Raw genomic sequence first — 25,364 nt, forward strand, 5'->3', positions numbered from 1 at the left:
TTGTAGTCAGAAAGTGGCGGCGGTCCCGCCGCATACCACTTTTCCAAGATACCGACGTCCTGATATCTAGTCGGATCGTATCTGGAGAATGTGTCCTCGGCGCCCAGGGCTTTCAGGTTTTTCGCTCTTTCCGCCGTGTTCTTTCGAAAAGATTCCCAGAAACAATCGGGTTTGTTGGGGTCATCACGACAGCAGACGAAGGGCCTGAGGGATGGATCCGTGGACTGTTCTCTCCAAGCATATTCTATCTCTTCCTCATCGGAACTGAAGGCAATCTGTTTATGAGCGCGAACGCTCCGAAAGTCGCGTCGCGACGGTACACTGGGCCCTGGAAATTCGACCGATCTGCGACAAAGAGGAAAAGTGATGCGGAGAGGCGTAGCTACGTGCGCAATAATGCGGTGCTTGCACGCTTGCCTGTACATGATGATTACATGCCACTCGATGCCTCAATGGAATTCGACGATAGGTGAGCGTCAGGCCGCCAGCGGAAAGTCCTCCATAATTTTGCGGGCGGGCACGGGCGGCATGTTTGTTCGCTTCGATAGCCAACTATCTGGTGCAAGCTCCAAGTTTCTCAGCTTGATCGAATAGATGTACATCCGGGCGGGGTTGGTAAGGATCTGGATATGACAAAACTATGAATGCATTATGAATTTATTATACATATTACTGTTTCCAGTATTGCGCACCTAGCTCGTCTCCGAGCTTCACATGATCACCCTCGACAATGATCTTCTTAACCACGACTCCCACAACATCCCATTTACTGTTGGTGTCGATAGGCAGACCTGAGTCCCTGCGTTTACCCGCAGCGTCTTCGTTGCCAACTTCGCGCACGACTTCCCAGTTGTTGTTACCAATGTCGACAAGCCTAGCACGCTTGTAGCTTGCGTTGGAGACCTGACGTTGTGCGACTACAAAGCCAGCCTCGTCTTGCTCCTTGATCCACTTCCTGGCTTCTTCATCTTGCCATACTTTCTGGAGTGCTGCGTCGGCATCCTTGAGCAGCCTCACACTCTGTTCCTCAGCCTCGATGGTGCCAGCCTCGGTGCCCTTGTCAAGTGGTTTCTGGAGCAAATGCGTACCACCGAAGCTCTCGACGAAGTGTCCGTCTTCCGCGTTGAAAAAAATGACATCCTTGTACCTAGGTATCTTAGTATCTTGCATACAAGTACCATGTGTGTATTCTGGCGTACCATCGCGTGCCGATGTCGTCGTAGTCGCGGTCTTCGAGGGCTTTGGACGTGTACTTTGACATCTTGGAGACGAGCTGTCCGCAGGGGACCTTCTCGGCAGGGAGGGGCTGAGGTAGGATTGCGAGCTCAGGAATGATGGAGGGCGACAGTGGGCCGTCGAGGTAGCTGGGTCGACGAGAGTACTTTGCTGCCATGGTGAGGAGCTGTAGCTAGAGCTGTAGTAGTAACGAGAGGGTAAGTAGAGTACAATTGACTTATGACGGTCTTCAAAGCAAGCTATAGAGCTATACTCAGGTGCGGAGATGCTCTCGTGAGGGGTCAGCAAGCTTTATGTGATATCATTGTACCACAGCTCTGGTAGGTAGACAACCCCGCTCGCCATGGCTACAATCTTCTCAGGTCACGCTCATGCTACGGTACCTGTTTTTGGTAACCCAGATATCATACCAAAGATGATGCGACGCGTACCTGCGACAGAATGAGTGGTGTGACGGATCAGGTGGCCATGATGAGGTCGGAGGCATGGCGTGTTGTTGTACCTGACTACTCGCTTCCAAGTGGATCCGGAAGGACGCGGCCGACTCTTCCCGGCTCGTCTTCGTTGCATAGACACGTACTGACCTGTCAAGCAGCCTCGACATCATCACCGTCACCACGACCCGAACTTATGAAGCAAACAATTGATGAGGAGGGTTTGTATTCCTTGAGTAGAGTGTGCATGCCCTCCGGCGCCACTATTTACAACTTCTGGCGACCCCTATGGTAATCAGCCACGCATCATTCCAACCAGACTACAAGACTCACGGCTTCATCGCCATGGCCTTTACGAACATCTCGTTCACTGGCAAACCCTTTGCGCTGAGGCTCTGCTCAAGATTGATATCTGGGTCGGATTTACCCATAGCTCGCCTGTACGCTTCGCGCTCACCAATGCGGCCGAGCCACGCCAAGATTCCAGGATACTCACTCAAATCCATCGGCTCGAAGGTTCGCATCGTTGTGAAGCACCATCCCGTCATGCACTCTGCGGCAGTGAACTCATCGCCTGCAAGCCACTTGTTGTTTTGTAGTCGGTTGTCGATATGGCTCAGCGCCTTGAGGACACGGGCATCGTTTCCCTTGAAACGCAGATCATCTTCGCCGACCATACCACGCGTCATAGCCCTTCTGAACATTCCAGGCTGTAACGTGCCATTCGCGAAATGAAGCCAGTAAAGGTAGTCTGCAAAGTTCTTGTCTTGTGGTGCCAGGGCCAATCGTCCGTTGCCGTACTTATGGATAATGTAATCGCAGATGGCCCCAGATTCGGCGAGTTTGATGGGGTTGGACGGATCAGTCAGATCCTCCAGGACGGGTGAAGCACCGAGAGGGTAAGCAGCCTGGAGCTCGGGTGGTGAGAGAAGAGGTGATCGCTGATATAGCTTCAACTCGTAAGGAATATTGAGCTCCTCGAGAAGCCATGGGATGCGCTCGCCTTGGCCGAACTGTAGATGGTGGACGATAAGCTTTGGGGATGACATCTTCTGAGTTGATAGTGAAATGATAGATCGTATGGGACCTTGAAGAGTCGGATGTCGTGAATTGTTCTTGTATTCCAAATGTACTTGGCTTCTCGGTGTTTCGGTTACTCGGTGATCGACAGATCCGGCAGATAGTGTACGTAGTGTAGGTAAAAAGCTCCGCTGACTATGATTCGGCGACTTGCGGCTCAAGAAGTGGAGGTAGTGGGGTTATGGACTCCATTCTGCTTCGTAAACTTCGATTCTTATGTTCGTCCAGATTCCAGGCACCCACGATCTGTGTCGTCGATGTCTTCGCCCTGTACTCCCAGATTGGCAGACTACTCGAATGCTGACAATTCCAGTCACGTGTCGTTCGGCCGAACCTAGTCAGTACCCAACGCCGATTCGCCAGGTACGACTCGCCAGAGAACTCTGATACGTCAGAGTGGACTTTGCGGACGGATCGCATGATATCCATATATGCCGTGCTTACAGGCTTGTAAAGACTAGACCGCTGCTACCTCCAAGATACCATGCATCTAGTGGTTGCTGATAGTATAGGCATCAACCTTTTGGCTACCATACCGATTCTGTCCCGACACTACTGTGAAACAGGTAAGGATGAGCTGCAGACTACATGTTCAGCTACAAGACCACGTCTTCTGGAACGCGCGCATCCTCCGAAAGTGTCTCCTACTCATCGTATGCCTCCCCAAGCCGCTCTTCCTATTCCTTGTCATCCTTCTTCCGACACTGGCCGAAAACATGCACAATCGCATGCTCCTTCTCATGGGCCACTTCGACATGCCGCCGTTTGCAATTGAATATCTCAAAGACACTCTCATCGCACTCAGTCTCGTCGCGATCAATGCGTGAGTAATTACCTTTGTACCGCAGATTATACTCTACTGCATTGCATAACACCTCGATGGTTGCTTCGACAAGCTCCGCGTCGGACAGCACTTCGATCTTTTTGAATGAAGAGTCATCGTGGTCCATTGCTTCACATCGGTGAAGGAACATGATGAAATACGACTTCCACGTGAGAGAAAGCCACATATCGTCCATGTGTTATAGTTGAATCATAGTGCTAAGAACGAGATAGCTCAGGTAATCATAATGGACTTTAAGACGGAACGGTCAACCCAAAATGTAAGTGAACGCTCTTTCAAAGAAAGTCTTTGCGGAGAAAACAACAAGTGCCATGACAGTCCAGGCTGAAATAGCCACTTCTCCTTAGTTTGCCTCATACACATGGTCCTTTATTTATTGATATATCTTCAAGCAAGAAACGAAAGCCATATTCCTCCGCCGTCCCATTCACCTTTTTTGAGAGCCTCTTACAATACCAACATGCAGCTTCACTGATAAATATCTCTATCTCCAATAGCTCAGTACGCCAACTGGCAGCAAACTTATTCTTGAACTGCTCGAAGGTGAGGTCAGTATTGCAAAACTGCTCTACGTATAGCGCCATGAGCTGTGGCTCGGCGTGCTGGAATATCGTTTCTTTGCCTTCAGTCCCTAGAGTCCGGAATAGTTCGGAAGCCTTTTTGGAATAAACTTGTCCAGATATGAAGCCATCTGGCGTGGCAGGGTGCAGACCATTCTGGGCCAGATACCTCTTTCCACCAATCTCCATAAACGCTACAACGGCTCGGCCCGGACCATACTTGGGCTTTGTACTGAATGTTTGCACCAAGTCAAACTTGGCGTAACCAGGCTCTGAGTCGATCGTGTATCTTCGAAATTGGAGGTCGTGGACAGTTTTCCGTCGGCGTTGACGCTCCATCAGGTCTTCGGCGCTCTTCTTCGCATTTTTCAGGTCTGCCTGGGCGCTACAAAGATGTTCTTTCTGAAGCGCATACTCCAATCTTACAGCTTTCAGTGAAGCTCCTGTTTCATAAAGTTTCGCTTGAATCTTTTCCAATTCAGTTGGGACCGCCTGTATTTGATGAAATGAATCGTCTGTTTGTGTTCCAGTTCGGACATTTTCAGCTGTCAGCGAGCTGACACTCCCATATAAGTCGGCTCTAGCTGCTTTAGTATTCGTGGAAGCAGTGTCGCTACTCGTAGGCTTCCGTGAGTCACATCTCTTTCTAGGCTGGGACTGGGATTTGGGATCCGTGCCGGTATTCGTCCCATCCGATACAGTTACTTTAGCAAGCTTCGCTGTAAGTTCATCCATGACGTCCGTTCCTCCCATACCCGAAATCTGTTTAGGTTCGAATGATTAATCGTCTTCCGTCAGTCCTTCCGTGATATTTAAGTAGGGATATGTAAGTAAACCCCGCTCCTCATCCTTGAGGGTGACTGGCCTTGTCAACGAGTAAGATATGGTCTCTATGCAGATAAGCATTGAAACCTGTCAGTGCAAGACATTCATTGGTATATTGCTGCCCGCAAGTGTGTCGTGTAACGTGGTACTAAACATGGACGCGGTTCACCGGTTCATGCATTCTTTGATTCGATGTGACTGCTCGCCTTCTACTGGCATCGCACATCTTGCATGTACAGCTACAATGTTAACCAATCTCAAACTAAAGAGAACTCGATATGCCATGACGGTGGAATGTTGCGTAAGGTTGACACTTTCGAAGTGGTCGGCCCTGAGAGCAAGTTCATTTAGCGCCCGAGTGGCGATTGAAGCCCCACCAACGCGTCGTTTCAATCGCGCTTCAACCGCTGCAGGGTAACCACCCCTCACATCACGTTTCCAGCACCATGACGCGGGGAAAGCTCATAGTTTTCGAAGGCCTAGATCGGGCAGGCAAATCGACTCAATGCCAAATGTTGGCTGAAGATATGCAGAATGACGGGATCAAGGTGCGGCATATGCGGTTTCCAGGTATGTGCGCGCAGACTGAAGGCCGTCAAAGGCTGTGCGATTGGATATACGGATTGAAGAGCCGAAGGCTGATCACTTGAGCAGACAGAACGACACCAATCGGCCAAATGATCAACAGCTACTTGAGTGGTCAGAGCGAGCAAGACGACCATGTCATACATCTCTTGTTCTCCGCGAATCGGTGGGAAGCAGTGTAAGTCGTCCCATGCTCAACTGCACGCAGACAAGGTTTTCTCAGCGTGCATTGCAGACCTTCTATACAAGCCGACCTCGAAGCTGGTACAACGATCATCGTAGATCGTTACTACTACAGCGGCTGCGTGTACTCTGCTGCCAAAGAGAACCCCAGCATGAGCCTCGAATGGTGTCGAAAACCCGAAGTAGGACTTCCACGGCCTGACTTGTGTCTCTTCCTTGACATATCCGCCGAAGACGCAGCAAAGCGAGGCGGGTATGGCACTGAGAAGTATGAGAAGAAGGAGATGCAGGACCGCGTACGAGGGCTGTTTGAGACAATGATGCAGAAGAAGGAGGGCGAGGACTTTGTGCGCATCGATGCGGGTGAGGGTATGAAGGATGTGGCGGCAAAGATCAGACAAGAAGTCGATAGGTGTATTGAGCGGGTCGCCAAAGGCCAAATGCCGTTGAGGACTGTGGAGGAGTGGTAAATGCTCTCAACTGGTGTTGGAGCCTTGCGGCTTATCCTCATCGTCGTTGACATTCTCGACCCACGTTTCATCAAGGTCCTCGTCAAGGTTGACATCAAGATCATCTATATCAGGAAACTCTTCCGCATCATCCTCGATGGTTCCGTCCGACTTTCTTTTCTTTCTCTTTGTCTTGAACATGACCTTCAGCTCTTCTTCACCATACATGCGCAGACTGAGCTCCTTCATCAAGTCAGACCATCTCAGAGAGCTGCGACAACTCGGACATGTCCCTTGGACTGGGATAAACGCATCGATGTTGCTCTCTTCTGCCAGAAATTTCTGCGACATACATGCCATGTGTGACACAACGTGACATGTCTCCACTGGACAGACCAACACGAGTGATGTGTCAGGACTCACATCTTCCTTGCAAACAGCACACACTCGCTTTTGATCGTCTCCGAGCATCATTTTTGACTTTTCGACATGTGTCTTACAATCCTCGTACGCAACAGGAATTGCTCGTATTATTTCCGGTATGAAGTGAGTTCGCATCTCGCTTTGCACGTCCGGCGCAAGCTTCGGAAGCTCGGCCGGCGTCACCCGGATAGTGATGTCCTTCCGTAGGGTCGTCTTCATCTTGGAAATATGCTTCTCCCATTGCGTAAACACATCCTGGGCAAAGAATCGGATATGCAACGGCCATCGGCTGAAGCTCCCGACACCCAACAGATGATGTAAATTCTTCAATCGCGCTTCTAGGGACATTGGTGGTCTCGGCCTCTTGACGGGCGAAGGATTCTTTCTCCCCTTTTGCAACTCCTCTAGCCTCGCGTCGCGCACATCTCGCTCAATGTGTCGTGTCGCGTGCGTGTTTTGCCACGCCCATTCAAACTGCAACGCAGCGAATCTGGAAGGAAACCCAGTAACAATGCACGTCATCTCCCACGGCCGCTTCCCTTGCATCGACGTACGCTTCGCGCCGCCCTTGCTCGAGCCATTGTGCTGACCCAGGCGGCGGGCCGGATTGGGTGTGCTGCCGATGTAGAAGGCTTTTCGGTTCTTGGAGCGGAGTAGATAACAACAGTAGAAGGCTGGGATGGGGCGGCTTTCGATCTTGAGAGAATCAGCCATGATTAGACTGGATAAAGATGAAGTCGATGTTGTTGTTGATCGCATCCAAAAGCGTGCAACGGCCAGTTAGGGCTGACGGGACGATGCAGATGGAGGCTGTTGTGATTGGTGGGCAGGTACGCTTCCCGGTACGACAACCTTGCTGCCGACCTCACCTGCAGGAGTTCAGGCTTAGGTATAGAATGAACACGAAAGTAAGAAATTGGCAAAAATGTAATGTAAATGCGCAATGCTGCTAATGTTACGTTCGCTGTTTCGAGATGCGGTGCGATGATGCAAGCACGTGGCGAGTTTAGCCCGACAGGCGTTCACGCTGAAAAGGAAGAAAAAGTAACCACGTATGGAAATATCTGAGTCAGGCTGATATATGTGCTTGTTATGCGAGCCAATGTGGTTCGTTGGTCGCCGAGATGGTAGACAGCGGCGCAAAAGAAAGTTGGTGAGGTGAGGTCGGCACATGGACAGCCTTGCGTGCAGTCGCCAGATCGGCATGATGTAGCTCTCATACCTGACTGTGACTGCAGTTGAAGACTGCATTTTGGTATTGCGCCCATGCAAGGTAAAAATTGAGCGGAAAAGTCTCGTTAAATTCTCGAGTCTCCCCTAGGACAGACTGAGTTGTTATTTACAATGTTTTTCCGCGTGCCCTGCTGAACAAGCGTTGACGTTCTGGGTTCGGTACCTTTGGCTCGATATGCATCCGCCGCTAGCGGGAATCTCGCACCTTTCAGCGGGCCCCATCCATCCTCTCCATATCTCCTCACCTCCACAACCGAATTGCACAACCGCCGCCTCTACCACGTCGTTCGCTCGCAGGCTGACGTACAACCGTACTAATATTTGATTCTTGTAGAACTGCATCACGCGGTGTAAGCGGGTCGAGAGCGGTCGCCTGCCGCTATAGAGGCTCCATGCCTACGCCTATATCCCCTCGATAGTGCCCACGACCGACCGATTCACTCCCAATCACAGTCGCCATACCTACCATATCATCTCGTATTTCGTTACGAGGCTGCAACTAGGGCGGAAGTCGCGACAGCGCTGCATGCACGAGCAAGAGGGTCATGGTCGACTTCATGCCCCCCAGTGGGCCCTCGACAGGCGCCACTATGACTACCTTTCGAGTCGCTACGGACAGCGGAACGCCTGATGGAACAGCCAGTGCACCCAAGTCAAGAATGGGTGGTGCTGCGGTGCCTGCCATGAGTGGCGCGCAGCTGAATGGGGCTGGCACGATTCCCTTGAGCGCGCGTAAGGCGGCGCCGCTGGATCTCGCTACCGTAGAGCGCAGAGGACATGGGGCGCCGAACAATCTACCACCCAAGCAGAACCGTCTCTTTGGTTTGCGCGAGTCTCCAACATATCGACCGACAGCCGAGCAGTTCAAGGATCCCGTGCAATACATTCAGAGTATCCGAGAGGAGGCACAGAAGTATGGCATAGTCAAGATCGTGCCGCCGGATACCTGGAATCCGACGTTTGCCATCGACACAGAGCGCTTCCACTTCCGGACACGGCGACAAGAGCTCAACTCAGTCGAGGGCGGCACACGTGCTAATTTGAACTACCTCGATCAGCTCGCCAAATTTCACAAGCAACATGGCCACAGTCTCACTCGCTTTCCCAGTGTCGACAAGCGACCTTTGGATCTCTACAAGCTCAAGAAGGCCGTTGAAAAGAGAGGTGGTTTTGAACGTGTCTGCAAGCAGAAGAAGTGGGCTGAGATAGGACGCGACCTCGGCTATAGTGGCAAGATAATGTCTTCGCTGTCTACATCACTCAAAAATTCATATCAGAAGTGGCTGCACCCATATGAGGAGTATCTGCGTCTAGTCAAGCCTGGCGTGCAACAGATGCTAGAGTACGAGCATGGCGGACCTTTCACACCATCGCCAGCCCATTCGCCCATGAAGAAATCGCTACAGGGCACGCCTGTCGCCAACGCGACGGATTCGCCTGCCATAAGAGCTTCAGCAGCTCTGAACGCGACACTGCAGGGTGACTCCGTACCCACACCACCATCCGAACTGTCGCGACCTGCTATGCAGGCAGGCTTCACACCGGTGAACTCTGGAGGCTTTACAGCGGTCAACGCACTCTCATCACAGAAGCCATCTACGCAGCCCTCGACACCTAGTGCTTTTGTTGCGGCCAATGCCTCAGGTGCTATGCACCGGGATGTGTTGGAGTCGCGCACATCGACACCCCTGCGCAACGCTGGTAGCCCCATGCTCTCAGCTGACAACACACCCGACCTTCGACCGCCCGGCAATGGACTGACACCATTGGCCAACGGACATCAATTTAACCAGCTGAAGCGAACCTTCTCCCAGGATCCAGAGAGTAGTGCAAATGACGATGTGGATGAGGCAAGCGGGCGACGGAGTAAGCGACTTAAGAAAGACGCTCCTCCTACGGTTGCTGGCTCGCACATGACTCAGCCTCGCCAATCGACGCCCAGCCGGTCTTTCCCACGCGTGAGATCGGCCGACGAACGACCTGGTGATCGTTGCGAAACTTGCGGTACCGATAATGATCCACAGAACATTTTGTTGTGCGACAGCTGCGACTCCGGCTACCATGGTTATTGTTTGGACCCACCGATCAAGGCTATTCCTGCATATGACTGGCATTGCCCCAGGTGTCTTGTCGGCACGGGCGAATTTGGATTCGAAGAAGGAGGCATTTACTCGCTTAAGCAGTTCCAGGAACGAGCTCATCAATTTAAACAGAGTCATTTTGCCAACAAGATGCCTTTCGATCCGATCACCAACGCGCCAAAGCCGGTCACCGAGGATGACGTAGAACGCGAGTTTTGGCATTCGGTCGCAAACGTGACAGAGACGGTCGAAGTTGAGTATGGAGCAGACATACATTCCACAACACACGGCAGTGGCTTTCCTACGATCGAGAAGAACCCACGCGACCCCTACTCTACTGATCCATGGAATTTGACTGTACTCCCCTACGCGCCAGATTCTCTGTTTCGCCACATCAAGTCCGACATCTCAGGCATGACAGTACCTTGGCTATACGTCGGTATGGTGTTCTCGACATTTTGTTGGCATGCTGAAGATCATTACACCTACTCGGCAAACTACCAGCACTTTGGCGCTACCAAAACCTGGTACGGTGTACCAGCCGAAGATACAGACAAGTTCGAGCAAGCCATGCGTGAGGCAGTACCAGAATTGTTTGAGAGCCAACCAGACCTTTTGTTCCAGCTCGTGACGCTTTTGACCCCGGAGCAGCTTTTGAAGGCTGGTGTCAGAGTCTATGCGATTGATCAACGCGCTGGAGAGTTTGTGATAACATTCCCAGAAGCCTATCACGCTGGGTTCAACCATGGTTTCAACTTGAACGAAGCAGTGAATTTTGCACCGAGTGACTGGGAGCCTTTTGGTGAGCACGGAGTCCAACGTCTTCAGGATTACCGACGTCAGCCATGTTTCTCTCACGACGAACTACTATTGGCCGCGGCATCGCGTAAAGACACAACTATCAAAACCGCCAAGTGGCTCGGCCCTGCAATGGAGCGAATGCTCGAGCGAGAATCGCGCATTCGTGCAGAATTCCTCGAGAAGCACAAAGCTGCCAGACCGCATACTTGCAAAATTGACGGCACCGGCGATAGCGAAACACCATGTGAGCTTGAGTTCGTCGTCGATGATGCAGACATGCACGAAGATGAACTGATCTGTGCCTTCTGCAAGGCCTATGGCTATCTCTCTCGGTTTTACTGTAGCAAGACTAAGAAGGTCTTGTGTCTACAGCATGCGGGATGGTTTGAGTGTTGCCCAGAGACCCCAGAATCTGAGCGTCACTTTGGAGCCCAAGGTCAACACAAGCTAGTATACCGCATGCCCGAGGATGCTCTTACTACGCTAGTCCAAAAGATCGTTGACAAAGCAGGCATGCCAGAAGCTTGGGAATCAAAGATGGAAGCTCTGCTTGCCGAAGGGCCTCGGCCTCAACTGAAGTCTTTGCGCGCCCTCTTGAACGAAGGTGAGAAGATTGACTGGGACCTGAATGGCCTTCAGGATCTGAAAGATTTCGTCGATAAGTGCCAGGAAGTCGCCGAGGAAGCTATTCTCTATACCACTCGGAAGCAACAAGCCCGCCGCAAGGCAGAACGTCCCGGGAGAGGACGACCAAGCAAGGCGAACATCGCTGAGGCGGATGAGAAGGACCGCGAGTACCGCAACGTGGACAACATACAGAAACTGCTCAACCAAGCGAAAGACCTGGGGTTCGATAGTCCGGAAATAACTACGCTCCGAGAACGCGCTGAGAGCATTGTCGAGTTTCAGACTAGAGCGCGCACTGCTTTGCGTGAACGCACGTCTGAGCAAAGCATCGCTCGGCTTGATGAGCTCCTAGAGGAAGGGAAAGGTTTCAACGTCGACCTCCCCGAGCTTGAATCCCTCGAAAAAGTGGTACAGCAGTTGAAATGGCTCCAAGAAGCACAGGACTTCAAGGTGAAGCTGGCACCGACGCTTCAAGAAGTTGGTGAGCTCATCAAGAGTGGCGTTGAAGTCGGCATGCCAGAACACCATCCCGACCTTCGCTTCCTGCAAGAAAAACGAGACCAAGGCGAGTTCTGGGAAAAGAAGGCCAAAGAGCTCATGGAAGTGGAGAACGTGCATTACCAGCAACTCGATGCCTTTTCCAAGCAAGCGACCAACCTGCCCGTAACACCAGAGACCCGTGCAGCTATGGATGCTATTTTGAAAAAGCAGCGAGATGCACAGGAACTTATCATGTCATTATACGAGCGAAGTAAGAATCCTGACTTCTCTCAGCGACCAAAGTACATGGAAGTCCGCAATGCCATGGAATCACTGAACGCACTGAACGGCAAGCCTAATGGCACGAACGACCTTGAAAAGGAACAGAAGCGACATGAAGATTGGATGAGACGAGGAAAGAAGCTCTTCGGCAAAGCCAATGCGCCCCTCCATATTCTCCATGCGCACATGAAGCAAGTCGACGAGCGTAATCGTTCCTGCTTCGACTTGTCTGATCAGCCTCGAATGCCTGTGGAGCCCGCCTCTCGTGAACAGAGCCCAGCTGATGGCGAAGAGGTTGACGGTTCGGGATCTAGCCGAGATGTCTTTTGTATCTGTCGAAAGCCTGAAGCTGGCATGATGATCGAGTGTGAACTGTGTCACGAATGGTAAGATACTTGGCTTCAAGGAAAGCAGGCACGTGCTAACAATTACAGGTATCACGGGAAGTGCTTAAAGATCGCACGCGGAAAGGTCAAAGAGGACGACAAGTACACGTGTCCCATCTGCGACTACCGTGTTAAAATCCCACGCGATGCGACTCGTCCTAAATTGGAGGACCTGCAGCTTTGGCAGGACGAAGTTCCTGGTTTGCCGTTCCAACCCGAAGAAGAGGAGACATTGGACTCCCTTATCGAGCACGGTACCAAGTTCCGTGACTACGTTGCGCAGTACATCAATCCGTTGATGTCAAGCCCTGATGAACTCACCACGCAGCGGTTCTACCTACGGAAGCTTGAGGGCGCCGAGATCCTTCTCTCCAACGAGATCAACTTCTTCCGTCAGGAGCTGCATAAGTGGGCACCAGTTGCCCCAACGCCACCGCCGATTCTACAGGCGTCGCTCTCTACGCGTAAGCCTCGGCCCACGAAGCAACAAAAGCTTATGACCCAGTTGGGCATCACCAATCCAGATGATCTTCCACAGCACCTCAAGACCAAGACTCACCAGTTTAAGCGCAAGGATGGAGACGGTCTCAAGTCGACGAGTCAGCAATCTGGTGCTGCTGAGCAATCTCATACACCCCCTGGCGAGCCTCGTCAAGGTGCTGGTGAAAGCAGTGAGTACTTTAACACAACCACTACGTCTACGTTCAGCAACTCTCCTACATTTGCTACGACGGCTCCACTCAGTTTTGGCGGAGGTTCTTCCATCGCGCCCATCGATCCAGGTCTCTTTGAGAGCTCAGGCCCGGCAGCTCCGACCAGTCCTATGCAAGACCCGTTCAAGAGCTCAGGTAGTGGCAACGAGATGTTTGGCGAAGCAATGGAGATGGGTGGTGGTCAGGCAGAAGAGGCATTGGCTGTCACCGAAGGCAACAATTACATGGAATAGAACTCCGACGGCTATACACCACGATCGCCAGACGATGGCGCATAATTTCCTATAAGCATTTTAGGGCGGCGTTCGGCAAGGGCCGTTGTACAACACGGCTCGTTCTCATGTTTTGGTCTGGGATTCCACGACTGTTGTTGTCAGAATTGTCACTGTTTCATCATTTCGCGGATCATTGATTTTTGATAGCTGCTCCCACAGCTACTGCAAGGTTGGGTGTTCATGTTAGCATGGCGCTGCTTGTTGCATCAATGGGTGTTTGGGAGCACGAGAGGGCCACTGGCCAGCATACCCCCCAAAATAGGCACGTGGTGGGCTCAGAGTTTTAATACAATCTTTGATAATGAATGCATGCTGCAATAATCAACTAAGTCGGGTATCTGGTGAAGTTTGAGCTGAGGCCAGTTTGTACGCGTGATGCGGGGATCTCGGAGGTTTGCTCGAAATGCGCTATGAATGAGGCCCGTGCACACGACTTTTCTAAAGCCGACTCTGATGGTCGACGACGTCGGAAGACACATCGCAATGCTTCCAAGTAGAGGGCTGCGGCCGGCCCAGTTTGCGCCTTTGGCCTCACGACAATCGACAGCGCTACGATCCAATGCTACAAGGAAGGTGCGCATACCTGCGAATTTAGTTGCCCACTTGGTCGAAATCACACATCCGCCTTCTCCTGCCCAAGTCGCACAGTTTCCTTTCCATAAAGACTCTTCCACCGCTGCAACTGAAACCGAATACGAGCTCACATTCATGTACTAATTGCCGCAGTTCTCCTCCCTTCCCCGAACTGCCAACCTCTCAAGCTCGTCATGTCGGACAAGCCCGCTCCAGTCGGCGCTGTGGAAGTCAGGCGCGAACCGGACCCAGAATGTCATGATGAGTGCGTCATCTGTCCGATACGCTTCATGGTATGCTCCTTGGAGCTGGGGCAAGTCTAGCGGCTCTGTCGACGCCAGTTCCCTTTCGCCTGCCGAACGGGTGCCAGTCGCCGAATTCTCGAATCGCCCAGTCTCCGAATCTGCGCAAGCTGCAGAACCTGCCGTCACCACATCTACCCCGGAGCTCGCTCCTGCAGCCATCGATAAGCCTGCTGTTGTAGACGGAGCATCCGTGTCCACCGAGGCCGCAGCAGAAACCGCATCCACATACGCTGAACCCAAGACACTCAATGACCTGTTCGGTGCCGAACCTGTCAAGGACACTCTCCCTACTGCTGAAATCGACCCTACTCGCCTAATCGACCATGCCGGACAATTGAAGGAACTTGGCCTCGACTACGGCTACGGTATGACGACTCTTTTCGAGAAGACCATTGAAACCATCTACCTACAATCAGGCTGGGGCTGGGCTGGATCGATCGTTGCCGCTGGTCTTGTCGTCCGTTGCGCGACCTTTGTTTTCCAGGCTATGAGCTCAGACAAGATGGCAGCCATGGCCTCTTTGGGACCCATCACCAAGCCTATCCAAGAGAAGATGGAGGCTGCCATCGCTCGGGGCGACAAGCAGCAAGCCGATATGTACAAGATGCAGCAGGCGCAAATCATGAAACCATATATGGGAGGCATTCTCTCTACCGGAGGTTTCATGATCATGCAAGGTTGGATTGGATTTTCGGCCTTCAGATTTCTGAGAGCCATGGGCGAGTTGCCTGTCCCAGGCATGTCTCAAGATGGATTCTTGTGGTTTACTGATTTGACCGCTCGCGACCCCTATCTCGTTCTACCCTTTGCTACTTCAGCTATCATGTATACTGTTTTCAAGGTAAGTTTATACTCCCAAACAAGCTCCTATACTAGCTGACGTGTCGAATAGACTGGAGGTGAAACCGGTATCCAAGCCGATGTTGGTCAGGCCGCCGCACGTCAATATATGTTCACTGGTCTCTCAGTCTTCCTCGGTTTCGTTACAGCATTCCAGCCGGCCGGTCTTCAACTCTATTTCCTTGTGTCTGGTGTCATGGGCGGTCTCACCGGTTGGCTCCTGCGCCAGAACGGCTTCAGAAGTATGATTGGCATAAGGAAACTGCCCAGCAAGGCGAGCACCGAGCTCTATACCAAGGTTGCCAAGGGCGAGTTGAAGCTGAAAGACATCAAGGGAGCAGACGGAAGGGTTCGTTACCAGCCGCCCACCCGCACAGCTGCCCCGAACAATCGTCGGCAACTGTCTGGTATCAACCTCAAACCAGGAGTTGCCCTCCCTGCGCATCTCCAGGTGGCGGCACCCAAGATTGACACTGAGTACCCTGACCGTGACGTGGACTATGATGAAGGTATCAAGGGCAAGCCAATCAATGAGAAGTTGGACTACTACCGCAGGAACTACCGCATCAGCTACGTATGGAGGAGAATGACCAAGGCCACTGAAGCTGGAATGCGGAAGGTTGGTTTTGGAAGCAAGAAGATGTCAACGGAGGAGGCGAAAAGGAAGCAGAAGGCTGAGGATTACGAATACGAGAGGAGGCGGAGGTTCCAAAACAGGGCCTAGACGCGTCGAAGAGACGTGCTAGAGGTTCTAAGGAACTTGTATAATATACGAAGGTGTTCAACCTTGTGTTAGTAGTAGCAGTACGTGCATCTCAAAACAGGGTTGGGACGAATAGGAGTTGGGCAGTACGCATAGTCAGATTTTGTACAAATATTGCATATGCAAATACTCCAGATCAGACTTGCCATGTCGGTATTCGCACTCTTAGATGTGTCGAGACCGTACTCGTTATGCGTATAAATCCTATGCCATGAATCGCACTTGTATGTACACATGCGTTCCAGGAACCTCAACCTTGCTTGCGGCTTCTACTCAAGAGACGTGTACATGTCCAATTCCTGGCCATTCCTCCGCCTTCGCTCCACAGGATCAGCGCGCATCTCTACACCAGGGCCCACACGTCGAGAGTCGGATCCGGAGCGGTGCGACGGGAAGATCTGCATCGCAAAATGTTAGCATTCTTCTGCCCAAGGAGATTTTCATTCCTGAGGCCCTTTTACATACCTTTGTGCCACTCCAGCCCAACCGATACGCAGCTTCGTTTGCGACCAGCTCTCCAAAGCCCAACATGAGTCCATTGACAAACGGCAGGAACAGGTTGATGGCTGCGCCACGGAGTAACCCCCAGATTGTCGGAGGCTTGTAGAGGATCAAAGGGGTAGAACTCGAGGACGCTGGAGAGGAGGAAGAGAGCTCGTTGTTTGCATCGTAGTTTTCGCTGTCCGAGGGGATGGTTATGCCGGATTCGGTGAGGTTGGCTGCGTCGGACGCCATTTCAGACAGCGTGTGGGTGTTGAATGCGGAAGATGCGTAGAGGTGGGACGTTGCTTTGGGTACGTGGTGCAGGACGGTGGATGTTGAACGAGCACTGGAAGGAGCCCCACGCGGAGGTGATGCGGAGACGGCGCGGGTCTGGCTTGAGCTAGAGGATGGTAACGTATGAGGTCAACTCTGCTCGATTGACTCGGATTGTCGTCTACGGGGCCAGATGCAGTCCGCTAGGGCGCGTGGGTGAAATCGCGCGACACTCCCGAGGTAGACGCTCGTCGGTGTTGATGAGGCTCACATTAATCCCAGTCTTGCCAAGCATTATCTAGGAACATGGATGCATGCCGGAAGCTGCTGCATTGTCTATGCAACGGGATCTGGCTGGTGAATCTTGGAATTCAAGTGCATCCTGGACTTGAATTGATCAATCGTTTTGTTCCCTGGTTAGACAGTGCATATTCAGAAAGAGGTTTGCGATACGTAGTGAAGGAGGGAAGCAAGAGCAAGCGACGTCACCAGCTACCGCCTCTACCTAACAAAGCTCGCCGCGCTGACAGTTTACATGGACCCCACCCCAACCAGTCAACGCGTGCGAGCTACACCAACCCCAACAACACTCTCATCTTCAACTGTAGCGTCATCCACCTGTAATGTCTGAAGCTGCACCCGACAACGACGCTCTGATCGCCCAGCTTGCTAGCCTTACTGGCCTCGATCCTGCAACAGTAGGTTGATAGAAGGTCATCGAAGCTATTGGACCTGCTCACTAACACGGACAATAGGCTGAACGCTACCTGAACGCTTCCAACGGAGATCTCACCCTCGCTGCATCGCTCTTCTTTGACGAGGCTCAGGAGCAACAAGAAGGAACTTCCGAACCAGACGTCGACATGGCCGGCGACGAGCCAAACACAGACCCTACCCAGAACCCTCCGCCCACCGGAGCTGGTGGTGGACGCACTCTCGGGGGCGCATATGTACCCTCGCCGGCGCCAGCGGCATCTTCATCATCAGCGCAGCCTGCTGCTGCTCGTGGACAGCCTACACAGAGAGGTGTGGCAGGTGCTCGCACGCTGAGGGACCTGCAGGCATCGGGCGGTGGCGGACACGGACACGCCCACGATGACGACGACGATGATGACCACGCCGACGACGAGAACCAGGACTTCTTTGCCGGTGGTGAGAAGTCTGGCCTGGCTGTCCAGAACCCCAACCAGTCGAATCCGCGCGACCAGATCAACAACATCTTGAAGCGGGCACGACAGTAAGTTGGTCAAGCGTTGTTCGCGCCACTCCAACTAACAGACGTAGGAACGCTCCCCGTCCAGGCGGTGACGACGAGCAACCAGCTAGCTCGTCTCATTTCCGTGGCGCAGGTACGACCCTCGGAGGCGACGATGCTCCTTCCCGGACCATCCCAGACCCCACGGCCAATATCCCCGCACCGCCCCCGCGCGCCCACCGCGAGCTTCACCTCTGGCGTGACGGCTTCTCAGTCGACGACGGCGACCTGTTCCGCTACGATGATCCCGCAAACGCACGCACACTGGAGATGATCAACACAGGTCACGCTCCACTACATATCCTAAATGTAGAACATGGCCAGGAGGTGGATGTCGAGGTGCACGCGCACAAGGACGAAGACTACAAGAAGCCAAAGAAGAAGTACGTTCCCTTCTCGGGTAGCGGAAACCGTCTGGGTAGCCCCACCCCGGGTGCAAGCTCAGCGGCTGCTCCCATGCCGGCTACTGCTTCAAGTAGCACGGCAGCCTCGACCCCAGGGGCTTCTGCGCAACCTACCGTCGACGTCGACTCATCTGCTCCTACCCTTGCGCTCCAGATTCGCCTCGGTGACGGTACACGGCTGTCGTCGCGCTTCAACACGACACACACTATTGGCGACGTCTACGACTTTGTCACCAGGGCTAGCCCCGCCAGTCAGGATCGCGAGTGGGCGCTCATGACCACGTTCCCCAGCAAGGAATTGACGGACAAGGCCCAGGTTCTAGGCGATATTTCAGAGTTCAAACGTGGTGGTGTAGTAGTGCAGAAGTGGAAGTGAAGACGTGCTTTACGTCGGTGCGCCCTCGAGTCCAGAATTGCCGTTCATCGCAGATGGTGCGGGGTGCGGATAATGGAAGATTCAGAGGGTGAAAGGTTACGCTGATCATGACAATATCATTGCACGCAGATGCAGAAGGCGTTATGGCAAAATGCATGATAGACTTGGGAACGATAGCTGGATAGCATTCATGACAATATCGATCCTGCAGGATGCACAAGTTGCACAACCTGCCAAATGTGTTACCCGTTGTTATCTGGCATGGTGCATTGCATTGCATGAACTCGACAAGTGTGCGCGTCGTCGCACTGCAGCCCGTCTGTTTGGCGGTCGCCTCACGATTGGCGGAACGTTTAGTATTGTGTTTGCAAATCCGTAATTTGTCTGGACAAAAGGGCCGAGAAGGAGTTTCCTCATTCTACGTTATCTGTTCATTGCTCAGGTTGACTGCCCATCGATGCAGGGTTTACTGTGGGACTGATGGTGCGCATGTCCGTTGGATCGGCTGAATAAGATGACGACCTCAGAATCGTTCCGTTTCGCTTGGGTAATAGACGCCCTTCTTATCTTTAATTATACCGCCAACGACGATGCAACAGCGACCGGAGCTAACAATATCGCGCCGAAGCCTATGATGGTTTGTGTGAGTCGCGTTATTTGTGTGCGCCCCCAAATATCTGCAAAGGTGCAAGGTCAAGTGAACAAGTCGCCATATCAGTCGTTGGGATTAGTTCCGTCCTTCCCTTCGGATAGATGAGTCGCGGGCATGGTGCGACGGCTCTGCCGCTCGGAGGATTTTGCGAAACGCGCAAGCACCGATGTGAAGGAAGACATGGCACCACTAGGACGCAACCACTACTCGTCGCTAGAGGATCAACAGGCGTGCAACGCGTCAGCACTCCCCTGGAGTACCTTGCAGCACGGAGCGGGAGGCGGTGCGGGAGTTGGGGGTAAGGTGTGCTGGTGTCAAAACCGATGGGGATACCCAGATCGACGAGGCTCTGGCCGCGTACTGCCGTTTGAGAGTGTTCGACGCTTCTTCTGCTCGTGCAATTTCGTACCCTGTCGAGTTGTCTTGTCCCGCGCTCTTGGTATCGTCATTTCCGTCTAATCATCGTCTGTTTTTTTCTCTTGATGCTTGCTCTCCTCGATCCAAATCGTACGCTCTTTTCAGTCTTGCGCTGGCCTCTACCCAATCGATCCACGTGCGGCAGGAACCACCGTCGAAGATAGACAGATTGATCATCGCTCTTGCCTTCTTCAATCAAGCCGGCCCCGCCTTCCTTTCCTTTGCATCTAAGCTAGCATTGCTCGGCGGCGCCTTCACCCAGATCATCACCGCCATCCTTAAGCACCACGGTCCTTACCACCTTTACCCTTTCAACACTCCTCTTCGCCATCCGTCGCCAGTCCTTCATTCGCGCTACACTCTAGCAACCTTCAAGCGATGCAGCTTTTACACTATCGGTAAAGATACGACTACCCCCAGTACACTAGGTACCATACCAGCATAAGGTTAGTGTGCACCACTAAACGATACGAATACGAACAACATCGACATCATGTTTGTCCGATCACCTCGCAGATTTGCGATACTCTCTTTTGTAGCATTGGTTTTCATCTTCGCCGTATTGCATCAGAGTCCATGGGCGCAAGACCAGGTTTACGAGCGCATGCCGCTCTTCAATTCGGGGAGGAGACCACAGGAACAGGAGCTCCTGAACGAAGGCCTGGCCGAGTCGCAACCACAACCCGAGGATGCATGGGGTCATGCCGTGCCTGTGCCTGGCGCGAAGCCTAGCACCACTGATGCGCAATTGGCAACTGGCGCAGCACAAGTCATTCCGCCGCCAATGGAGACTACGCGCGAGCCTGAGGTCGACGCGACAAAGCCCACAAAGTCCTACCCACCATGGGTGACGGCGCCATCGAGGACCGGCTCCTTCATCCCTCCCACCCCGAAACCGACCAACTGGAAGGAGTACATGACGAAGATGCTGGATTGGCCGCGACCCAGCTGGAACGGTCATTGGCCGCCTTTTAACGACTACGTCGACAAGAAGTACGACCCCAACCGATGGGAGCAATTCGACTTGTGAGTTCTCGTATCTTGCGCGCACGACATTGATGTTTCTAACCATGTGTAGGGATTACCGCATCTACGAGTCTAGCCATAACAAGCTCAACGACACGATTGCCTCTGATCCGATCGCATACAAACCGTTCCCCAAGTACAATACCCCGGACTGGAAAAAGAAATGGCACGGTGAACATGTGGCTTGTCTGGGTCCACGAGGCAGGATGCTCAATGAGAGCACCGACGATGAGGTTCAGGTTTATAAGGGCATCCCCGAAGATTTCCCTCCGGTGTACGCTGGTGGATATGATGTCATTGGATTGGACGATGATGTCTGCTTCGACCGATACTCGCGATACGGCCCGTACGGTTATGGCGACGATGAGTTTCCAGAGGAGGTCAAGGACTGGAAGGCACCAGAAACAGTCCCAGAATGGCCTCAAGTAAATTGGGGTGCGCTCCAGGACGATTGTCTCGAGCGCAACAAGGAGCGTTACCGACCAAAGGCTCGATCGCCAATCGTGAAGATTCCCAGCACCGTTCTCCCCGAACCCGCGGTGGCATCATCAGCGTTTGCAATTCCCACAGACACGAGCCGAAGCAACTTGGAGAACCGCGACGAGGGCGAGAAGAAGTACCACCACCGCACCGCCATCCTCATCCGTGCTTGGACCGGTTACAACTATGAGGAGAACGACATTACTGCTATTCGCGCGATGGTCTCTGAGCTCTCTCTTCAATCCGGCGGTGAATACCAAGTCTACCTTTACGTCCATGTAAAGGACAGAGATGCGCCCATTTTCGACAGCCAGTATGAGTATGACCGCATCCTAAAAGAGAACGTACCCGAGGAACTACGCGATATCGCTATTCTATGGTCAGAGTCCATCTTTCCGAAATGGTATCCCAAAGTTATGGACTGGCAGGTCTACTGGCAACAATTCATGTGTCTGCAATGGTTCAGTCTTACCCATCCCGAGTTTGATTATGTCTGGAACTGGGAAACAGACGCGAGGTACACTGGACATCATTACCATTTCTTCGAGAAGATTAGCGAGTTTGCGGACAAGCAACCTAGGAAGCTATTGTGGGAGCGCAACAAACGCTACTATCTTCCGAGTGTACATGGCGATTACCAGTCATTCGTCGAGCAGACCCACAAGGATGTCCTAAATGCATCCGCAAACTCGCTCATCCCACCTCCTGTTTGGGGACCGCGCCCATGGAAACTTGCCATACCACCACAGAAGCCACTGGGTCCTACACCACCAACGACCATGGAGGAAGACAACTTTGAATGGGGTGTTGCTGAGCCTGCAGACTTCATCACCCTTCTTCCGATGTGGGATCCAAGGAACACGACCTGGTCTTACAAGGACAAGATCTGGAACTACCTGCCACACATCCGACCAATCTTCACTCCGGAAGATGGTCAAGCTGATTGGTTCACGCATCCCGTCTTCGAGCAGATTGATCGCCGAACTTTCATCAACACTGTTGTACGGTTCAGTAAGAAGATGCTACAGGCTATGCACGAGGAGAACTTGGTTGGACGCAGCATGCAAGCCGAGATGTGGCCCTCCACAGTCGCACTCCAACATGGTCTCAAGGCGGTGTATGCACCTCACCCAATCTTCAACGACCGCCACTGGCCCGCTGCTTACACTGAAGCCATCTTCGATACCGCATCGACCGTAGACGAGGATACAGGCGAAGCATTGGAACCTCGCCAGGGCGCCTGGACCGAAGAAGCTGACTCGCCATACAACCATGACCGTGAGTTCAACTTCCAAGGCTGGAGTTGGTATTACGCATCGCGCTTCCCTCGCAACCTATACCGGAGATGGCTCAACTGGCCTATCGTGCAGCAAAATTGGGGAGAGTCAGAAAAGATCGATGGTGGACCAGGCTCTGACGGCGAGCTGGAACAGAAGAGAATGTGCATACCGGGTATGCTACTTCATCCTGTAAAGAGGATGGCCAAGTACAAGGAAAAGCCTTGAGCGAGACGACGAAACGCAACGCAAGGTCTCACACGACCAATGATCATCAAACTGCGTGTTGACACGAGTATATCTGAACACCGACATTTCTGCGGTGTATAGAAGGGGGGCGAGCGCTATTCTATTGCGACTTCTTTCATACCAAAAGCATGGCCGGAGCTCAACCTGCCTCACGTTTTGCTTTCTCTACTGATACCTCTTCCTGTTTTTCTTTCTGTTACCAGACTTCAAGAGTCTGCTGGGCTTCATCGTAGGGATCATTGGCATTTGCTGGACATTTACTTGGCGCTTTGGGAACTATATATGGCATCAGCGTTTTTTACACGCATCGTCACTTGGTTGACAGATTTTTGGCCCGATGGTCGATAGATATAGATGGCATTTTTTTGAATGTATAAGGATTACTGTTCATTTTGTGCCCATCACGGTTCCGTGATTTCATGATTGTTTGCGTATCTTATATGCGTTGGTGAATAAGACACGGCGGTTCATATTGGTAAATTAAATTCCTGATGAATGGCGAAGTCCTTAAGAGTGCCAAATATCGCAAGTTCGTTTGGCGACTTCAGTGATTCTCTTTGTAGGATGAGGAACTGGCATTCTTGTTCACATTGTCTCTACGACCTTTGGCTGGATTAAGTAACCAGCAACTCTCAATGCTCTCTTCGTGGGACGAAGCGTCTGTATACTATGGCCTTGAGGTAGTCGCAGCGAATATTAACGTTTCTATTACCAAGGAGTACATCAAACCAATCGTGATGTACCTGCACCGATCACGCGTTAGTGGCCATGTATGCCTCCAAAGGTGTCCTCGTTTTCGGATGAGGGGCACGCATAGTGTTGCGCACGAACCATCCTGAGGGGGACTCGTCATCTCCCAACATCGCGCATTCATCACATTATCAATCTTGGTATGTAACTCGCACATGGTTGGAGTGGGTGGACGTTCCAAGGCTTGCGATAATTGCAAAAGGCGACGCGTAAAATGCGGTAAGTCTGCCCCAGCTGCTCTGCAGCCCTAACGCGTGTGTTGACGTCATAAGACCTTTCGAAGCCGCAATGCGCAAGATGCATCAAGGCGCGATTACAGTGTGGTGGCCCCCGTGGCATTGCAATCATCCAATATGGTCGGGGCATAACTACTCAATCTGATGATTCTGATCCTGCGCGTTCCTCTGCGCTCGAGACCATCGCCACCGCGCCGGCGAACATACAGCAGCCTGTTCCTAAAATACACCCAGGACTTTCGCTCTCCCAGGATGAAACTTTCACTTCATTCACCCTTTTACACTTTCTGCCGACTTCGGGTGTCCTGGGCGTTGCCCCTGGGACCATAACAACAAAATCATTCCTTGCGTAAGTCATCTTCACCTACAAGCTGCACATGAGACATGTAATGACTTCATACACCTACATCTAGGCTTGCTACCACGTATTTTGGTATCAAACGCCAGGATAATGCCATTACCCAGTTTGGGCTCAAGCGGTACAGTGATGCACTTGGTGCCGTACATTCGGCTCTGGAAGAGTCTATATCTTCGCCTACCTTTGATTTGCTTGAAGCGATCATGGTCATGTCACTTATCGAGGTGCGTCCTATGTTTCTCAGCGTATACTGTTTCTCACAACTACTAGTTCCTTGTCTCAGACCGCGAAAACGGTTGGATAAATCATGCTCGAGGACTGGAAAGGCTGTTCGAAATGCGGGGATCAGAAGCCATGGCATCACTTCCGTGCCTTATGATCTTGGAAAGGACGCGCCCTTCACTTATCTTTGCTGGACTTGTCTTGCGCAAGCCGACGATAATGTCGAATATTGAGTGGAAACGTGATCCATGGTGCTTGCACCCAGAACGCGTTGACTCGCTCAAGCTTATGTTTGACATTCTCGCAGACTGCCCTTCACTTTTCGTTCTGCGCGATAAGTTATCGTCGTATCCTGATGAAGAGACAAGGATGACTGCAGTTCAAAGTCTCTCTGAAGAATTTCGGCGAGTGGTCGCCAGTCTGGATAGTTGGGGGGAGCGATTCGCATCTGATCCGTCTCATACTCCTGACGAGATTCCTGCGGTCCGAACAACACCAATAATAGAGGATGAGTACGGAACCTTGCGTTCTGCCTGGTCTACTGTTTTTCGATACCAATCCCTCTATCACGCCAACGCTATGGCTATGTACAATGCTACTACCATATTGGCTTTTCGATTTGCCGATAGCATTCATGTTAGTTCAGGGTCGCCTTTCGAACACCACATCCGAAGAAAGCGTATTTCAGCAGCAGCGCTTTCCATATGCCGTAGCATTGACTACCATCAACAAGAGATGTGGGGTGAGCAGGGCAGTTTCGCTTTGCTTTTCCCTCTGCGTATGGCGTACGACGGACTCAGCGAGGAGGAACCTATAGTAGGCGCATGGTTACAATCTGTCATGCACGACATATCGGCTGGGAAACAGGGGCTGTGGAGATCGGCAAAAAGTCTTCTTGAAATCGGGAGATGAAGTAGCGTCAAACGAA

General features: G+C 52.2%; 11 protein-coding genes across 11 annotated transcripts; 6 read left to right on the forward strand and 5 right to left on the reverse strand.

The window, feature by feature from the left end:
- Positions 1-669: 669 nt before the first annotated feature.
- On the reverse strand, positions 670-1,393 carry J4E82_008589 (uncharacterized protein; the record flags this gene model as incomplete). The annotated part of the gene is made up of 2 exons (XM_051734820.1): positions 670-1,147; positions 1,200-1,393. The coding sequence occupies 2 exons, from the start codon at positions 1,391-1,393 to the stop codon at positions 670-672; spliced, it is 672 nt and encodes a 223-aa protein (XP_051585401.1).
- A 606-nt stretch (positions 1,394-1,999) lies between these two features.
- On the reverse strand, positions 2,000-2,719 carry J4E82_008590 (uncharacterized protein; the record flags this gene model as incomplete). The annotated part of the gene is made up of 1 exon (XM_051734821.1): positions 2,000-2,719. One exon carries the CDS (start codon positions 2,717-2,719, stop codon positions 2,000-2,002), a length of 720 nt encoding a protein of 239 aa, XP_051585402.1.
- A 1,228-nt stretch (positions 2,720-3,947) lies between these two features.
- On the reverse strand, positions 3,948-4,907 carry J4E82_008591 (uncharacterized protein; the record flags this gene model as incomplete). Its single annotated transcript, XM_051734822.1, has 1 exon — positions 3,948-4,907. One exon carries the CDS (start codon positions 4,905-4,907, stop codon positions 3,948-3,950), a length of 960 nt encoding a protein of 319 aa, XP_051585403.1.
- A 518-nt stretch (positions 4,908-5,425) lies between these two features.
- Positions 5,426-6,217, forward strand: J4E82_008592 (uncharacterized protein; the record flags this gene model as incomplete). Its single annotated transcript, XM_051734823.1, has 3 exons — positions 5,426-5,549; positions 5,634-5,742; positions 5,800-6,217. 3 exons carry the CDS (start codon positions 5,426-5,428, stop codon positions 6,215-6,217), a joined length of 651 nt encoding a protein of 216 aa, XP_051585404.1.
- A 6-nt stretch (positions 6,218-6,223) lies between these two features.
- SLX1 (Slx4p interacting protein) lies at positions 6,224-7,333 on the reverse strand (the record flags this gene model as incomplete). Its single annotated transcript, XM_051734824.1, has 1 exon — positions 6,224-7,333. One exon carries the CDS (start codon positions 7,331-7,333, stop codon positions 6,224-6,226), a length of 1,110 nt encoding a protein of 369 aa, XP_051585405.1.
- A 1,064-nt stretch (positions 7,334-8,397) lies between these two features.
- J4E82_008594 (uncharacterized protein) lies at positions 8,398-13,455 on the forward strand (the record flags this gene model as incomplete). Its single annotated transcript, XM_051734825.1, has 2 exons — positions 8,398-12,509; positions 12,558-13,455. The coding sequence occupies 2 exons, from the start codon at positions 8,398-8,400 to the stop codon at positions 13,453-13,455; spliced, it is 5,010 nt and encodes a 1,669-aa protein (XP_051585406.1).
- An 873-nt stretch (positions 13,456-14,328) lies between these two features.
- J4E82_008595 (uncharacterized protein) lies at positions 14,329-15,939 on the forward strand (the record flags this gene model as incomplete). The annotated part of the gene is made up of 2 exons (XM_051734826.1): positions 14,329-15,216; positions 15,268-15,939. The coding sequence occupies 2 exons, from the start codon at positions 14,329-14,331 to the stop codon at positions 15,937-15,939; spliced, it is 1,560 nt and encodes a 519-aa protein (XP_051585407.1).
- A 308-nt stretch (positions 15,940-16,247) lies between these two features.
- On the reverse strand, positions 16,248-16,713 carry J4E82_008596 (uncharacterized protein; the record flags this gene model as incomplete). The annotated part of the gene is made up of 2 exons (XM_051734827.1): positions 16,248-16,376; positions 16,444-16,713. The coding sequence occupies 2 exons, from the start codon at positions 16,711-16,713 to the stop codon at positions 16,248-16,250; spliced, it is 399 nt and encodes a 132-aa protein (XP_051585408.1).
- A 644-nt stretch (positions 16,714-17,357) lies between these two features.
- On the forward strand, positions 17,358-18,769 carry J4E82_008597 (uncharacterized protein; the record flags this gene model as incomplete). Its single annotated transcript, XM_051734828.1, has 3 exons — positions 17,358-17,432; positions 17,490-17,971; positions 18,019-18,769. 3 exons carry the CDS (start codon positions 17,358-17,360, stop codon positions 18,767-18,769), a joined length of 1,308 nt encoding a protein of 435 aa, XP_051585409.1.
- Positions 18,770-20,331: 1,562 nt separating this feature from the next.
- Positions 20,332-22,849, forward strand: J4E82_008598 (uncharacterized protein; the record flags this gene model as incomplete). The annotated part of the gene is made up of 2 exons (XM_051734829.1): positions 20,332-20,864; positions 20,917-22,849. The coding sequence occupies 2 exons, from the start codon at positions 20,332-20,334 to the stop codon at positions 22,847-22,849; spliced, it is 2,466 nt and encodes an 821-aa protein (XP_051585410.1).
- Positions 22,850-23,775: 926 nt separating this feature from the next.
- J4E82_008599 (uncharacterized protein) lies at positions 23,776-25,348 on the forward strand (the record flags this gene model as incomplete). The annotated part of the gene is made up of 4 exons (XM_051734830.1): positions 23,776-23,839; positions 23,893-24,205; positions 24,270-24,438; positions 24,485-25,348. 4 exons carry the CDS (start codon positions 23,776-23,778, stop codon positions 25,346-25,348), a joined length of 1,410 nt encoding a protein of 469 aa, XP_051585411.1.
- Positions 25,349-25,364: the final 16 nt, after the last annotated feature.

Source organism: Alternaria postmessia, assembly GCF_024291825.1.
Source record: "Alternaria postmessia strain BMP 2775 chromosome Unknown scaffold_71, whole genome shotgun sequence".
Lineage (NCBI taxonomy): Eukaryota > Fungi > Ascomycota > Dothideomycetes > Pleosporales > Pleosporaceae > Alternaria > Alternaria postmessia.